This window comes from Bombus impatiens, unplaced genomic scaffold (genome assembly GCF_000188095.3).
Source record: "Bombus impatiens unplaced genomic scaffold, BIMP_2.2 scf_0837, whole genome shotgun sequence".
NCBI classification, from domain to species: domain Eukaryota; kingdom Metazoa; phylum Arthropoda; class Insecta; order Hymenoptera; family Apidae; genus Bombus; species Bombus impatiens.
Window position 1 is genome coordinate 18,637 of NT_177256.1, and position 18,236 is coordinate 36,872.

An 18,236-nucleotide genomic window follows, 5' to 3' on the forward strand; every position below is an offset into this window, starting at 1 on the left:
ATTCATTCGAAAATCTCCTCGATCTTCGATTTCATTTCTCGTCTCGTTTGCTTTTGAAAACGTCGCAGGAATAATATGAAACATGTTTTTACTTATATACACATGTTCCTCTGCATTCCTGAAGTTTCATTTTAGAAAATCACAAGCCAGTAACAATTATTTTCTACTTAACGACTTCGTAGTTTTCTTCTTTTCCGCTTTGCCTTTACTTTTTTATCTTTTCGTGACTGAAACGAAATTCTTCCAAGATTTAATTCTATTGCGATTTGGATATCATCGTTGAATGGAAATTTATCGAGATGAGTCACCTGAATTTATTGTCGATTAGGTTCGCATAATTTCAGAACTTTCACTCGCCCACAATCGTGAATTGCTTTCGCTTCTTTTTACGTTATTGGTTTTTGGCTATGGAAATAAGTAGGACTTAAAGTTTTGATCGTGCTTTCGAATATTCTTGAATTCCTCGAGTCAACGAATCCACATTTTACTTTACTTGGTAGGGATTTCTTGCTTTCGAGTACAATGGAAGATATTGCTAATTACTTTGAAAGTATTTATTTCTTATCCTTCATCTTTTAATGATACTCATTTAGGTAAAGATTGCCTTCGAGATATAAAAAACACTTACGTGAGTTTCTAGGAAATATTAGTTGCAGTTTCTAGTGAATCATTTATTACTCTTTAAAATACTTGTGTCGTAAACATGTTCCTTAAATACTTCTATTTGTGTATAGGATGCATATAATAGGCTTTCCTCGATCAATTAAAGAATTAGTTAATTAGACAACATTCTAGCTTGTTAATTGGGTAATTACATTTTTATAATTACTATATTTATCAAAACTATGAAGATTTGAAGAAATATCTAAAATATTAACTGAACTAAAGAAAGAAAAAGCTAATAGGCATAGACTATGGTTGATTACAAAGGACAATCTCAATGAAATGCTTTTCTGGGAGGTTTTGCAATCTTTTTTTTATTTTTTTTCTTTTTATCTTTGCTTTGTGTTAGTATCTCGCTTTCAAATCCCGACAGCAAGAACATCGACATACAATAGAAAATATAATGTATACATATACATACATACATGCGTGTGTTTGTGGATTTCTGATTTCTATGCAATTAGGTATCGTTGATATTGATGTTGATCGTTGTTAGTCATTGCGCGCGGTATTTTTAGTTTAATCTTATTTAATAGGGACAATGATAGGGCAGGATGATCGACGATGGTATAAATATTTAACTCGTAACAAAATGCCTTACAACAAGACCGATCGTTTTAAGTAACGATGAAACAACTCTTAATCCTAATTAAATAAACTTGTTAACGCTAAGTAACATATCGAATGAATGAGTCTCACCGCCATTGATAAATAATACGCTCGCACGCCGCGCCGTTTCGTGATTATGTACAAATTAATAACAACTCGACTCGACGATTCAACTCACTGTCGTTCAAGAAAGTGGAAGCACGCCTTTCTTCCCCTTTTCTTTTTTATTCTCTTTACATAGTTTCGGGTGTGATGCTGCTTTAAATACAATCAGTTTAATTCATGTAAAATTGAGTCGAGATCATTTCTGGTCTTATAATTTGATTATATAGAACATTTAATTACTTTCACTTCTTATCTTTCTTAGCAGAGGTTATTTTGTCAATTTTCGCCAAGTTTTCAAATATTGCATACTCACTTTCATTCGAAACACAAACGTTTGTTACTATCTTAAAAACTCTTAAGAACATCACAGTCTCTTTACAACAGAAAAAACAAGGAAGTATCCGAAAAAGTTGTCTTCCAAGAACTTTCAACCTTCGATTCGTGGAATGTTTTCACATTGCACATTCGTTATTGTACTTGTCTACTGCTTACACCGTCCAATTATAATTATCAGTCCTAGAATCGATTTTATAGCAGCAAGACTTATCTAATTGCCACGCCCCGGATAGTTGGCGTACAACTGTGCTCTGGCAGTTGCACTATCGACATTGTTCTCTTCGTTCGTATTGGTTTCGACTGTTAGTCACGGCAACGACGAAATCTCGTTGTGCAGCTGCAACTGAAAAGCAAGCTGCTCTCCTCCCAACCACAAACGACTACCTGGATTCTTTAATCTAATCTCCGGGAATAATTCAACGATATTCTTTTACACTGCCCCCTCACCGGTGACAATAGATCATTTGTAACGTAATAACGGAGCCATTATGACGCTCACGATTTTTCTATTACGCTTCGTTTCATCTTCTCTGCTATTGCAATTCTATCTTCTATATTCTAACGAAACGTGGAACGAGGTACTGTGTACTTTTATTTTAAATTTGCATTGTCTAATAAATTATTCCTATAAACATCATTCTTAAAAATTTCGTAAAGTTATTGACCGAAAGTACTCAGTTTGTTTTTCACAAGATGTTTCATCCAAACTTTTATCTCGCAAAAGAATTTCAAAGAAAAATATCCTTCAGCATTTTTTCAAGATCACAATCGTCCATAAATCCGCCTAAATAAACCGATATTTATTCGTCATTCATTAATTTTATCATTGCGCTTTCCCACTGTAATTCCTAAAGTCATCGAGGAGGATTGAAAATTAATCACGATTCTTAAGTAGAAATGCTATTCTCTCTGAATAGTCGCTCGTATATATAATCGTGTTGGAACCACAAAATACAGTGTGTACTTTGGAACTCGTATGCTGACGGAAGTACCGGCTACCGCTAAAGCTACGAAACGCTACGAAGCCTGCCACACAATGGATTATCGTAAAATCCCCGAAAGAACGGTCGCGTTAGTAAACCGGTGCACGATTTCTGTAAAGTCTCGGGTTGAAAACGAACGATTTGCGACCGTCACGAGAGAATCGACGTGCTACATGGAATGTTTAGGAACTATCAGACTGAAATCTGCTTAGAAATCTTGAACGCTGTCGCTCGGTTACACGTGGTTAATTGCTAGAAGTTGTTTCTTAATTGTTTTTTGTAACTTGGAGTAGATGATGACTTTGTGAAAAATGTAGGATAATGATCTTGTCCATTCGTAAATTAATCTGGAAGAATATTTAAAGATTATCATCAATACAAATTTTTCTCTGTATAAAATCTTGCAACTAGTTCGAAATAAAACATTCTGTCATGATAAAAACAAGAAATCTTCCAAAGAACGCTAAAAACTCAATCGAATTTCAACGAACAAAAAGATCTTGTTAAGGAAGGAACGATATGGTGTTCGATTGACGATCCTTTTTAAACAGCGGGAAGTGAAAGAAACGGAGAAACAGAATGCAAATCTTTCAGGTTGAACGATTACCTCCACACCGCCTTATCGTTTTTATATCATAACGAACGTCAATTTAAAACCTACACTGCTACTTCAATAAATCTTTCATTTACAAGGACCAAAGCATCTCTCTACAGAAATCCTTGAAAACCCGCAGAGAAACCGCAAGACTGACTATCTTTCATTGGTCCCAAACGAATCGATTCTTAAGTGAATAGTCTGCATGTTGCTGCTTGTGCACCGATCTCGCCGCTAAAAAGGGGTGGAGATAAATCTGAGAGATGCCCGATCGAAATCACGTACATTGCCGAACTGGAAACTGATAATCCGCCGTGGTTTACGATTATGAGCGATCTTTTCAATGCGTTCGAACGTACGACAACAGCAGTCTTTTTTTTCATTGGAGAAGGATCAGGTTATTTTTAAAAGTAATCCTGATAAAAGATGGTTGCGACGTATGTCGTATCGTCAACTTAAGATTCTAATAACAGCAACTTTATGGCGATTGCCGAGCGTACAAGTGCTCGTTCGAGTGCCGACCGAAGAAACAATTCGATTTCGTTTTCTTTCCGTTCGCGATATTACGAGGATCGTGAGGCAGGCTTAAGACGCAGAAATGTGACCGAATTTACATTTTAATCTGGACAAAGCTCGTCAAAAGAAAAGGAACGTTTCCTGGTAGCTTTTGTAAATAATCGCGTTTAAGCTTTTGCTTTAATAATTGTTTCGTCCCGAAACGTTTTTACTTAAATATTCAGATTGAAATAATTAAAACGTTACTCGTTTATTTCGTTTTATATTGGCTACTTACAAATTACAATATCATTAAAACTGAATGTGCAACGTTTTATGTCGATGGATATCTGCAGCGTTTGGCATTAAGAGCAAATTCACAGGTACCCATGAGGGTAATTCTACTCGTTTATCAGAGCTTATTGTATTTAATATCGAAATTAATTTGATATTGCACGGGCGATGCAGTATCTAATATTCAGAACAATTTTTAGAATAAAAAACTAACAGGTTGCTTTCGTTTTGCATTTTTATTTGAAATTGGAATTTTGGAATACGTGATTGAATCATGGGTAATAGCAGTGAGTATTCGTGTTGGCAATAGAAATATTACAGGCTTAAATACTCGTACGTTTGTAATCTCGAAATTCGACCGATGCACCGGTTAAAATTCAACAGGATTCCATGAACGTCTACAACGTTCACGACTTCATAATCTCGATGATAATATACACGTATATAGTCTGTGGAATTAACTTTTTATCAGAATTTTAATCCATTAAAATTTACGAATCACAAATGCGCGGAATTAAGAACGATCATAACGTCCTCTGTCTCTAGTTTCGAGAACATAATCGAGCTCGTCGTCATGTTCTTTGGCTTAAAGTTCTATTTCGAGATTCCGATATATTTGGCGCGGCAGTTCAGGACGGGGCAAAAGTTGTAGGTCGTCCTTCGATCGCGTGCCGTCGTATCAATTTCATCGTTTTAAATAATGAAATCTTCCCCGAGTGACTCGTTCTTCTTTATCGTTCAATTTAACATGGTCCGCGGAGGCAGAGCCGAAACGCGAAATTGAAACCAGTTCCATGGCATGCCACGCCACGACGACCTCGACATCTTACGTAGAGAACAACTTTCTAACAATGTAACGTACATATATAAAATATATTAATACGATTACAAACGAACTCAGTTAAATAAATAATTATTTAAAAATATATAATATAATAATAATAATAATAAAAATAATAATAAAATAAAACGAACATACAAAATGATTATACGTCGAGTATTATATACAACCGATATCGGTGAGCGAAACAATTGGGATGTTAGCAAAATCTATCAATGGGTTTGTTTGGATGAGTTCTTAAATAATCATAGAATAAAGTCGCATTAAATAAACATTACACAGTGACGAATTCCAACTGTTCACTCGATCTTCGATCTCTAAGCTTTTTTCTTAAATATCGAACGAAAAAAATCGTTTCTATTCCAGACTTTAGGACCTGAAGCGTGAGAAATTGTAATAGCACTTGTATCCTGATGACTTATACCTGGAAGCCTCGAACAGAAGAAGAAGCTCGATACTTCGCGCTGATCTAAATTCCAGAGGATCCTTATATTTGATTTTTGTAGCCCTAAAATTCTCGAATAAATCATCGTTTGATATTTAAGCCGATATTGAATGAAAGAAAAACAAAAATAAACGAATAAGGATAAAGAAGACATATAGAATGAATGCGATCAAAGCTCGATGATTGTCAGGAATTCTATTTTAAGTATTCAGAGCAGGTTTAAATAAATCTTAATAAGAAATACGGTTAATTAATGATAAGTTAGCACGACGATTAACGGAATTAAACGCTATTTAGATAAAGGTTAGAAAAAGAGGAAATGGTGGAGAGAAGATATAGAGGGAAATCTCTTCGAGTAACTTAACAGACGGCTCACGTGAGCCGCTATGATATCTATACGCCTAAAGTGAAACTTACACGCTAGATCGTTCATGGAACATACAATGTTTAATATATCATAGATATATGGGACCAAAATCACCAGAACCAGCCGCGCAAACGTATCAGCTTCGAGCTATTCACGACCGCCATTTTTCTGCCGTTTCTTTGTTTTTCCTTTTTTCTCAATTTATTCCTATTTCTCTTTCCGTCTTTCGAAGAAACTCTATGCCTTCTCTTCGAGATAAGAAAGACGTGATCGCGCATCGTAGGACGAATCGATCGTGCGTCGATCGTTTCACGCCGCGCGAGTAAAATTTTCCGCACCGCTCGACGCTCGATGCTGCACGTACCTCAAAAGGACGCGTGTCAGATTGCCGGGACTTTCTTCCTTTCTTTCTCTTTAAGAACATCGAAGAAGGCACTTTTGAGTGTGTAAAGGCTCGGAAAATATATTTAGAAAAATATGTTCTTTTTGTATATGTCTATAGTATCAAAAATATCTTTCTATCTATATATATACTACAATTTTAAAAATATTTCACATCAAAAATAGTTAATCTTTTTTATACAAACGAAAAAATTCATGTTTTATAAACTAGCATTGCCTTGTGAAATATAAATGTTGTAAAGATGTTTGATAAAAAAATATTCGATTCATAGCACCAAGCATAGGTAATCTCAACACTATCAAAGGACTCAATAATTTCCTCTCTTTCTATTTACTCCGATTTCCTATGAAAAAGAAAAATTAAAATGGCGGGACGGATCCAGTATGAGCGAATAGTTCCGCGCGCTGGATCGTCCGTAGATCGTGGATCCGTGGATAGGATACAGCTCGAGGCTTTGGCGACCGGCGCTGGTAAGCAATCGTGAGAACAGAGAGGAAAGAGGAGTTTCTTCCCTTTTCTCCAACGAAATCTCCACTGACTCGCTTCTTCCTTGTTGTTCTTCCATCCTCGAACAACAATAATGTCGGCATCACGACGTTGCACGTTCGAACCTCGTAGGACGTACCTCCGAACGAGATCTCGAACGCGTCGATCTTCTCGTCTTTCGATCGCCGCTTTAATAGTTGTAGAAATATCGCGGGTTAACGTAACGTCGCGTTTAAGTGCATCGATAACGTGCTAATGATAATACAACGGTATATAATACCGATTTAATACCACCATCAGTATGTTATAACATTAACATTATGGTTAGTACATCGCTCATAACATTGTAGTAGTATTACTGATATCTTGGGAATATAGTAATAATACTAGCAGCATTATCGTACTATGTATATCGTTATCGTTACGTTAGTAAAACTTTAGTGTTAGTACGAGCCATAATATACCGTTGGTGGTTAAGTGGTATCGATACGTTAACACGCGATCATCGATTACGTCGATATTATTATGAAGTTATACGTTATTTAAAATTTGATATCAGAAGAAAAAGAATTTAAAAGAAAAGTTGAAAATGAAAGATAATATTTCTACAGAAAGCGTACCAGTCGAAAGATTTGGAAACCGACTCTGCATACGTCCCGACGCCTCCGATAATCGGAACGGGGAAATTGTGGATCGTGAAACGAAGGAGTAACTTACTTTTTAAGGGGTAATCATTTATGTTACAACGAGAAAAGTCGGGGCAGAAATGAAAAAAGAGAGGTACAGAGTGGGGAAGAAAACCTGGGGTGAGGGAGAGGGAAGGAAACAGGATCGCCCAAAACGGGCGTACTTAGTGGTACCCACCCGTGGCACGACGTTATCCTTGGAAGGATAATACACCGGACACGGTGGATCGTATTTTTTTTTTATCTTTGACCTCCGTACTGATTCTTCACTCTTTTACTTTTTCTTTATCTTCTCATTTTTTTGTTCAAAAAATCAACCACACCGAACAGACACGCACGCAACGAAAGAAACAGGCACGCACACCATCGTTCGTCTTCGCGACGAGCCCTGTGAGGAAAGATTGCACGCAGAAAGAGTCGGAAGCCCTTCGTCGTAACTCCCTTTGAAAACGAACGCCAGCTTCAAGGTATTCAGCCTAGGCGACCTTGAATCTCGAACCGGCGAGAAGGTGTTAAACTCTTTGCGCTCGTTCGATAAACCATCGATAACTAGAATAATTCGATCGTCCACAATGTCAACAAATTTATCGCCGATGTATATGTTCTGACCATATGGTATAATATTCTAATAATAAACGAGAATCGACGAGTAATTACGACAAAGATAGGCGACGCTATTCATCGATGTTACCCCGACACGTATCGCGTTTACAATAAATAATATTATAAATCGTACGATCGAACGAGATCAAGACTCGACTCGTTCATTCGTCACGTGTTTCGCCGGGAATAAATATGAAACATTTTTGAAAGGCGTCGAGGTAACACGTTCGTGAGCGCAAAGACTTAACGGAACCGGGATTTACAGACAGTAAGGATGGCAGAACTGATAGACCAGCCTCTGGCTACGTTCCGTCTTCTTCATGATCCCTTTCTTGTAGTACTGTCTGATGCTACGGCTAAGCTTGTCGTAGTTCATGGCCGGCCGATTCTTTCGTTTGCCCCAGAGTCTGGCCACGCGAACCGAGTCCTCGATCTTAAACACGCCCTTGCCACGGTCTAGCCAACGTATACAGGAACCGTGAATGCCAGGGCTTTGCAGCAGCTCCTTCAGGAACTGCCAGAGGTGAATGTGCGAGCCACCGTTACGCATTTTACCACCACCGCCGCCGCCGCCACCACCCGTTCCTGCTTGCGAACCGCAGTCCTCGTCCTCGTCTGCAAAAAGAAACGGCGTCCAGCCAAAACGCCTCGGTTTTGTGAATCATCTAGGACTTTCCCGGATGTGCTTCGTGCGGTGATAGTGTCCTGGCGATTAAAAGTTTGAGGATTTTCTTTTGGCGTGCTTCTACCGAGCAGTGTGATGATTAAGTATATGTAGCTTGATATTCTTGGTAATCGCTGCGATGGTTGACCAGCTTTATTTTTTGTTATTTGGTTATTGGATAGGTATGCGGTTATGAGTTATGGGTATGTTCTTTTGAACTCGTTTTTGCTGTTAGCTGATTGATAAGTATACCGAGTGTTCGTTATAACGGTATGCACGATATTTTAGATAATGTAGCGAAGGAGGAAACATGGTAGAAGGACAACCATTTCGTTGTGTCTTTGGGCATGCTCATTTTTAAAATTATTCTAGATATTAAGTGCGCGTTTGTCATTATAATCATCTTTCTAAGTTCTTGTTTACATAATTTATTGCTAGATTAAAAACTGGAATGAAAGCTTTAGCAGTATCTAATTTGCAAAGTGAATTCTTTCGTTGACTAAATACGTAGATATATTTATTAAGTTCATGCGTTAGGTATTTGGTTAGTGGGTACATATACACATATACATATAACACGAAGTTATTTCTGATTAGAATATTAATATTTACGGACAATTATAGCTCGTAACTGGATGAGGTTCAGTGATAAGATACAGTGATAAGGATGCTTAATCCATTATAATGATATAGTTAATAAATGTGCAAAGTACGTTGCGATAAAAGATTATAGTGTTCAGTCGATGAATAGAAACCATTTACTTTTACAATTACCATATTAATATTTACTTCGAATTCTAACTATGTCTTCGGGTTATTATAGTCTAAGGTAATTTATTAATCACATTGATGCAAGCTATCTCTACTGTGATGGTAATTTAACGTATTGATATGTTGTGTTTGTGGTGTATAGTTAATAAATGGTTATGACAGAATGCATAATTATGGAGTGTATATAATTAATCATAATCAGACATCCTGATTTCTTGTAGTAAGCTAAGATGTTTAGAATATTAAAGTTAGTTTACTGTCATAGCCGTTACTTTTTTAAACGTTAGCGGAGTTAATTAATCTGGACATATATATATAGTTATAAAGATGGAAATTTTTACGTTAAAAATTGCAGAGCACATTATGTAGAGAATAGTAGAGCATCATATCTGAGTATTATAATTTTAATGAGTATGTTTAAGCAACGAAACGATTCCATCGTTTGAGAAGTTCTATAGTCGTCGCGTGTTTGCAAATGAGATTTTTGTATATTATTATTCACGAATCTCACTATCTTTAGCACGAATGGAAACTAAGTTCTAGAGATATCCAAACCCTTTGCCTTGCGGTTTCTTTTTTGGTTATTATATAATATCATTGACTAAATCCTATTACAAATAAAATCCTTTTTCGTTAGATTGGAGCTGACACGACATTGTAAGACAAAAGAGGTTAAAGTAATCTTGACATATTAAAAGCAGTTATAAAATACTAGACAACGTTTAATGATTTACATACCATCGGAGAAATCTCCGCTGCAAGTGGAGCCCTTAACACTAGCTGGAGTTGTATTCGTAATAGGGGATGAGGTGTTATTGTTACTGTTAGATATTTGCACAACTGGGGGAACCCAGGAAGCTGCTAATGTGTTACGTGGAGATTCTTCGACTGTTGCTTTCCAAATTTCTAGTTGCGCATGAAGGATGCTTCCACACTGAAACAAAAGAAGCCAAAAGATTGTATAAAGAAGTTAAATAATTATTTAATCAAAGAGGTATATTATCCATCTAATCAAACATATTTCTCAAATAGAAATTTTTACTGTTTGACAGGAGCAATTTTCTGGAACTAAACTGTAAAAACATTGTTGTTTAACAAAAACAAAACAACATTGTTAAAACAAAAATTGTTTTCGTTATGTTATGTTTAAAAACATACATAGAAAATGTTCGATAAAAAGATTATCCCACGTTTTCCATCATTTAAAACGAATTGTTCATCGAAATTTCATTACCCACGTTATAACTCATCCGAGAATTTTCCTGTCGAATCACTCGTAAGAGTCGTTTTCTCTCGCATTCTGAAAAAAATCGCGTTATCTCTAATGGCTCCATATGGAGCCCATTTGCATGAATACCTGTCTCTCGGTACGGTAAGGTGTTCCAAGAATGTACTTTTAGCGGTTGCCATTTGGCAACGGCAGGAACGAACGGGAGAAAAAGAAGGAACGATGGGAAGAGGAGAAGTCAAGAAGAGCCGAGTAGATAAATTTATCATAGCCGAAGATTAATAGCGGCTTGCACAAATTCTATAGTAATGTAAAACAATTAAGCTTCACGGTAACCGTATGCACCTAAAGCACCTGGTGGATGAACAGAAATGCAAATTGAAGGCAGTCGATAAAAGTTGCTAAAAAGAATTGGAGTATCCGATGATAACTGTAAATTCACGAGTGAATACTTTTGAAGATGCGACAGATCGTAATTAAAAGGATTTATGAGATTACCATGTACAGTAGAACCGCTAACAGACATACAGGAGCAGAAGAAAGCAATTCTTTCATCAATCAAATGTATAATATACTGATTATGGTAATTAAAATTCGGAATAATTTTTTATTCTTTGCGTTCAATTACGTTTAAGCATGTTAGAGATCTTTAAGTACACACGGGATTCTTTTCTTCGGTGACTCTATAAAAGTTCGATATCATTCAAATAATAATCGTACTTGTAACAGTAAACCGAAAAAAGAAATTGCACGAACATGATCCCTAACACATGTACGAAACGATCTATTAAACGGACTCGATACGCGTTTCGATACTTAATTAAACAGCAGTAACGTATCTCTTCGACCCGGTTTCAAGGTTCCACCGGAAACCTTAAACTTCATGTACGCGCTGTTGAACCCGCCGCTACCTTATCAAGGTCGACCAGCAACGTTCCGTAAAGTTGCACGTCCACGCAGCAGCATTCCTTTCTTAATTAACCAACCTAACCCAAGACCATCCAAAACGAGGTAGTACGTTCGAAAGAGCGATAACCAACTAATAGTTATCTGCTAATCAACTAGCAATGAACTTTAACAACGAAGAAATCGTAAATAACAGAAGACAAGAAAGAAGAAGAAGAAGAGAAAGAAGAAGAGTTTGGAGTGGGAGGTTGGAATACGTAAGCGTTAGAATTCCTGCGACGCGACGATGTCGTTGAGCCGCAAGAGAAGAGAAAGCGGCTCCGCTGAGACGCAATAGGCAGTCGAGCGAGCCAGGCAAAAGAGCCAGGCATTCAGCCAGCCGTTGACCCACTTTTCGTTCGTTTCTGCTGACCAAATAGCGCGTCCTATAGACGTACACGCGCGATCACCAGTCCTGTTGCTCGATTCGCTGGAAGCTGGAACATAGGATCCCACGAGGGGAATCACGGGGATATTCAACGCACCTGGATGCATTTATGTGCTGCGAGGACCGTGCATACGGTGACTATGTGTCACGCATACTGTAGAGACTCTATGCGCGACGTCAACGGACCTCTACCATTTAGAGATGGCGACGGCGATAGGTTGCGTGCGTCGAAGTCGTTGCACTTTGGGCAATAGAATGACGCGTTGGAACGGTTGCACTTGAGGTAGTTGGATGAAATATGGAATTCGAATAAGTTTGGGGTTGTTTTTAGGGTGATTCTTTGGATCTCTTAAAAGTTTGTAATTTGAATCAGAATTAAAAACATAGCGTGTCAGTGCAGGTATTGAGAGTAGTATTTGAGGGTTGTGTGTTCTTATGACACCGTATCATGTTCAGTAAGGTTTTAAATTTGCGATTTTATTTCCATACTTCTTTTAAATGTCTACTTAGAGTCATTAGAATAATTCGTGCTGGTGAAAGACATATTTCTTTCGTTAGGCATTTTTAAGAAGTACATGAGACACGAAAATAGTAAAGTAATACCACATGATCGTTTCTGATCGCTAAACTACGGATGAACTCATCCATTGGAACATCAGAGCTAGTCAGAGAAAGGCAGGAAACACTAAGAGAGAGGAAGAGGGGACTGGATAAATTACATATTCGTTAAATGCAAATGCTCGTTGGTAATAGAGTGGTCGCAGATTTTTAAATCGGTTAGAACTATGTTACGTGGTCTGGCCAGAGGCTCGAATGGCGCACGCGAGCTGGCTCTGTGTAATTTTCAAGCAGTGAGATCGCGACGCGAGCAATGGGAACTCGGCACGATGTTCGATTCACGAAACGTTCGAAGAATCGAATTCTCAGCGGTCGATTATACATACCAGGCCGGGCTCGCACGCCGAACGAATATCCATAACGAATGCGGAATATTACGTTAATAACTTCTTCAGGATTCGCTGCGGCGCCGTATGAATTATTTAACCCGCGGGAATCGCGTTCAATTTCAGGTCAAAGGTAAAACAGTTTGCTTGCCAACCCACCATCTTCTTACTCTAGCCGCATCGCAAACCATAATGGACGAACAATGAGCGGCCACGCTACCGCGTGAAGATCATTATCGAAGAATTCGTGCGAGCACACTTTGATCGAAGCAGGGTGTGAAATTTCTGCCTGTAACGGTGCGTGACTGGATAAGAAAGCACTTTTGTACGAAAGGAGTTGAAGAGTTATACGATGAAAGAAAGATTGTAAGAGTGCACACGCTACTTGACAATATATCTACTAGCTCTATATATTAGACTATTGGCTTTCGTATGTCAGATAAATATTAAAAATTTCCTGTTAGCATCTGATTAATAGCGATTTTCACATCGAGACCAAAGGGTACGCAACCGACGAAAGAATTCACGAAATTAGGAATAGTACATGACCGTGAGTTCGATCATGATTCTATGTTAAGAAGTCAGCGGTGGATGCCGTACGGTACAATTATCCAATTACAAGATATAAAGCTGAATCCATTATGCATGACCACTTCTATCTCCCTCTGCTAATGCAGGTATATCCAGTCTGCCCGCTATTAATTTCCATTGCGTTCTCGAGATATGATTTTAAGAGACAGGAGGGCTGCCGACGTATCGAGATCACCGGTTTCCGTGCTACGAGTCAGAACGTTAACCTTCGTTCACTCTGCGAAATTACGCTACGTCTCATCGCGGATCGTGATCATCATCGAGTTCAGCTTCGGACACTCGTTCGAGACGTTAACCGGGAGTTATTCCCTCTTTCGTTTATCTAAGGACACCGTTAGCGAAGCGTGACATTTTTTAAAATCATTCATATCCAATAATTTACAGAACGTTCTACGTATATGTCTAATGAATATTCTGTCTCCTCGAAATCATAAAACATGACTAGATGGTAACATACTATCTGAAAGGACATATCACGTGAACGTGACAACTCAAGCAATAATCAGTAAATCAAGACGAAGACATTTTACATTCATGTTAACAGGAGTTAATTTGTCTTCATCGTGGTTATTTAAGTGGTGCTAGTTGAAAACTGACCAGACATAAATCCGCATCTATATACCTATAGAACCACGCTAAACAAGAAAACGAGATTACGTATTATTCTTCGTCAAGATAGGAAAATAAAGCAGGAAACTTTCTCATAAAATTTCATATACACTACGAAAATACAAATATAGTTTCTTTCTCCCTTTTTGAAAAATTTCTTTATAGTAGACACTTTTTAAATTCGTGATCGATCTTGCTAACACTCTCCTAGACAAAAAATCGCGAAGTTCAACTATTTTAATTCGTACGTCAAGTCGGAGAATTCTCGCTTTAAGGCTCGTCGACTCTACTCAATAACGGTCTATCGAGCTGAGTACAGAAATCTGCAATCTGTGTGATGCTAAAAGCACGTATTCCAGCGACGTACAAAAGGTGTATCTGGAGAATTCTGGTTCCGTTAAGCGGCACAAACCGTATTATTACGCCAGTTGCTTACTCATACCGTCGCGTCGCGCCGTTCCTTCTAGCCCGTCCAGCATGGATTACGAGGAAAAAACGTGGACGCACATCGATTCCCAGGAAATTCACTTTCACCGGACCTTGTCCATGAGTGTTTCTCGAGTGACTCGCGCCATTAGTTTCTTCATCGAATGTGGTCAGGTCAGACTTTTTATTTCGTTATGTTTCCCTGCTTTTCGCAGCGAGAACCACCAAACTGCAATATTATGCGTACAAAATGGCGTTTGATAAAACGTAGTTTCGTATATTAGCTTCCACGGGCGTATATCGAAATTTTTGGGCACTTTCTGTCGAACATTGGAAATGCTTTATTCATATAAAAGTCGTTCTTTGTAGCAATGTAGTTGAAGAATTTTTTATGTATCGATCGGGGAAGCTACCTGGTTATGGATTTGACGACTTTTTGAAACTACTTTTACATTTTTACCTTGATTGATTGGAATTTGTGTGATATTAAACAACATTGTTTTTGAAAACGTACACACTTTCTGTACAATTAAAACACTTTGCTGCATTTGATTTAGTAAGTTAAGTTAAGTTAAATTGTATTAGTAGCATTTAAAATAACACAACCACGTGCATTATCTGTTAAAAAGAAATTCCAACAGCGATAACGCCAGAAATGAAATCCGTTGTAAATTCTTGGACCGACACTAGATAACCTTTTTTTAAAAATATCGACGCAAACGACATTGTCGACAGATAACGAACGAGAATATTGCCTATGCGTAGCAATCGTAATTCATTGAAGCATTTCGCTATCGAGATTATGTGTTTTTCTTTTTAATTATAAACAAGTATTCTTTAGTCATTCTAGTAAACCGATAAAAGAATTCAGAAACGATTAAAAGAGCGAATGGTTTATTAATTGAAATGTTACGTCATATTTTAAACTTGTTACATTATTATTTTGTACGTTGTGCAACTAGGATGCAATTAAAGATAAAACGATCGTTCATTCAATTTCTAAGGAAACAAAAGATATTTTGATGCTAGATTTATCATAATTTTATTCTGAATCGAAATGAATTTTTCCTCTTAATAAATATAATTTCCTTTTGAAGAAACACCAGAAAATCTTTCAAATCAAATTTTCCAATCCAAATTTTCCAATAATCTCCAATTACATTAATCGATATCTTTGGGATAGATGAACGAACTGTTTTCAAAACGAAACTCAAATTAATACTTTCATGGGAGTCGCTAATAACCAATTCTAGTAATTGACGCAATTATATGTAACCAGTGGGTAACAACGATGGAACTTCCTCATCTGCCGGCACGATTCTCTTATTCAACTCCTGAACGTCACCAGCAGGATGACGCGCGTTTATCGTTGCCGGCAATCACCGACCATGACGTTCAACCAAACATTTTGCACCGGCAATTTATCGAAACACCACGAAATTCCATTGACTAATTGCTTCGTTAAAACGGTCTGCGAATAATCATCGTTGGTTGCTGTCTCAAGAACGGCATTGCGTAACGGTACCCGTTGAAAGTGCGACTTATGCACTGGCCGATTTAAAAGCAGACGAGTCGGCGAACGACAGAACCAGCAGAGCCGTAATCAATCTTTCGCAAGATTATTCTCGACTTACCTGAGGGGCACGCTGACAGAATTCCTCTTCCGTCAGGGAAGCTAACGTAGCACCGTCCACGTTGAAGCTCTCCAGTGGCACCGAGGGCAATTGCAGTTGCCTTCTGGCCCACTGGATCCAGGCTGCTACGTCCGCAGCACTCCAGCGTCGTGGCTCTGCAATTATTCCAATTGTTTCCAATAATTATCGATGCACATTCATTATTAGATATTATTTCGATATTAAACTTTTTACTTCGTCACGCTGTTAATTTATTTGCAAAGAGGAAAACACGTTTGACGAAGCATAATAATTACGGCGCTAGGTTTGACTAATATAAATATTGCAAAATAAATAAATTTCGTTTTCATTAGTTTCAAACAATACAATTTTCCATTTATTTTTGTTCTCTTTAGTTTCCAATTCCATGTTATAGTTTTACTACTCGAAACGTCGACATAGATTTTATTTACGTACTCGATACAATACACTTTTGTCATACTTACGACATCTATTGTCACTTCTATTCGACACTTATGCCATTGCGTACACTCATTTCTCATATAGTCGAGACAATTTTTAGCTTTGGAACACACGTATCGAAGTTTCACGACACGCGATCGATACAGTTACTTTCGATTTCACTGCCGAACTTTCTACGTTCCATCGCGAAGCTCATTCTATTTCGCCGATCTACCTCGCGAGCTCTTGTTCGTTGGTTGCAAACGAAATTACGGTTATTCCCACTAAAATCGTGTCATCCCATTGCAACGCGATCACAGGTATCGAAAATTTTTCAATTAGTTAAAGAAGGTGCGGAAGAACCGTAGATGACCTTGAGTGAAGCCCTCAAAATTTCGTAACCGCGAAAGCACGGTGTGACTCCGTAACTTATTCCGAGCATGACATCATGCGACCAACTAATAGTCGAACCGGTCGCTCCTACGTTCACGAAGATAACGTCGAACGTTTGCCCGCGGCAAGGTAGCAAGAAGGTCTGAGTCTAATGGACGCTCACGCATCTTCTTATTGCTTATCGAGGTTACATCTATCCGTGGTTCACTTATTCATTACGTTGCGTTAGTTCGCGATGATAATTTTTCGACTCTGTTTTGTTGGAAGTATGTTCTAATAATGCCATTTAATAAGGCATAGGTCTTGCGCAATTTAATAATTATACGAAGAAGAATCATGTTATAAAGAATTAAAAACAGAAGTTCAGAAGTCATAATCCGAGTCAGCTATCGCCACATACTTCATATTTTATCTTTTAACATTCAAAGAACGTGGCCAGTCATTATGTAACAACGAAGTATCGTGTACTGTATGCAGACACGTAAATTTTTTGAATATTAATTGATTAATCAAAGAAATCACTCACCGGGATGAATACCAAGAGCCACGCAGGTATTGTCGAAGTCCTTCTGGAGCTGCTGGATGGCCAGACTGAGGACAGGTTCGATCTGTTCTCTGGTCAAATCACCGACACATTCGCCGGCTTCCATGTCTTCCACGAACCCTGTCCCGACGCTACCCAGATCCACGGGTCTCAAATTGTACTTTCTTTGAAAGCTGGTATCCCTCAAAACCTCTCTGAGCAACTGATGATCGCTCTTTTGTCCGTCCTTGAACAGCTCCTCCTCCTTTTGCAGAGGATTTCGGACCTCGTCCTGTATTCTCTCAAGTTTCAGAACATTTGTTCTCGCGGCATCCGCGAAATCCTTTCTGGTACCTTTAAACAGCAAGTTTCTCAAAGGAGAACTGTTCTCGAGTTCCACAGGATCTGGTGAGGAAGAAGTACTCGATGAGGAGGACGACAACGGGGAGGAGGAATTGCTGGTGTTGCCACTGGTACTGCTATTGCTACTGCTACAGCTGGATCGAGGCTCTTCCTTGAACAGGATTTCCTTCAGCAACGGGTGTCCTTGCACTGCGGTATCCTCTTTCTTCGCGAAGAAGTCCGCGTCAAGGCTGTTGTAAATATCCTCCTCTGTCCTGGGTGGTGTGCACGGCACTGTACAGTCAGTAGAATCCTCCCGGTAGCCTAGACTCTCGGCTAGGAGTCTGAAATTAGGATTGTGGAGACCGTTTGTTAATATAATATACGATTCAAATTGCAACTTTAACTTGCAACTGCAACTTTAAG

The 18,236-nt window shown here is 38.3% G+C and overlaps 1 protein-coding gene across 3 annotated transcripts in view; it reads right to left on the reverse strand.

Annotated features, from left to right (window-relative positions):
- Window positions 1–4,301: 4,301 nt before the first annotated feature.
- Window positions 4,302–18,236, reverse strand: part of LOC100742799 (DNA-binding protein D-ETS-4) — a 60,611-nt gene continuing 46,676 nt past the window's right edge. For 2 of the 3 annotated variants that reach the window (XM_003492771.4, XM_033323192.1), the window contains exons 3-6: window positions 17,472–18,154; window positions 16,112–16,266; window positions 10,085–10,280; window positions 4,302–8,526 (exon numbers count right to left, since the gene is read on the reverse strand). In XM_003492771.4, coding sequence (XP_003492819.1) covers window positions 8,171–8,526; window positions 10,085–10,280; window positions 16,112–16,266; window positions 17,472–18,154 — 1,390 coding nt within the window. In that variant the 3' untranslated portion in view covers window positions 4,302–8,170. Of the gene's footprint in view, window positions 8,617–10,084; window positions 10,281–16,111; window positions 16,267–17,471; window positions 18,155–18,236 lie in introns of all 3 variants that reach the window. The other variant, XM_012390678.3, reaches the window with a different exon arrangement.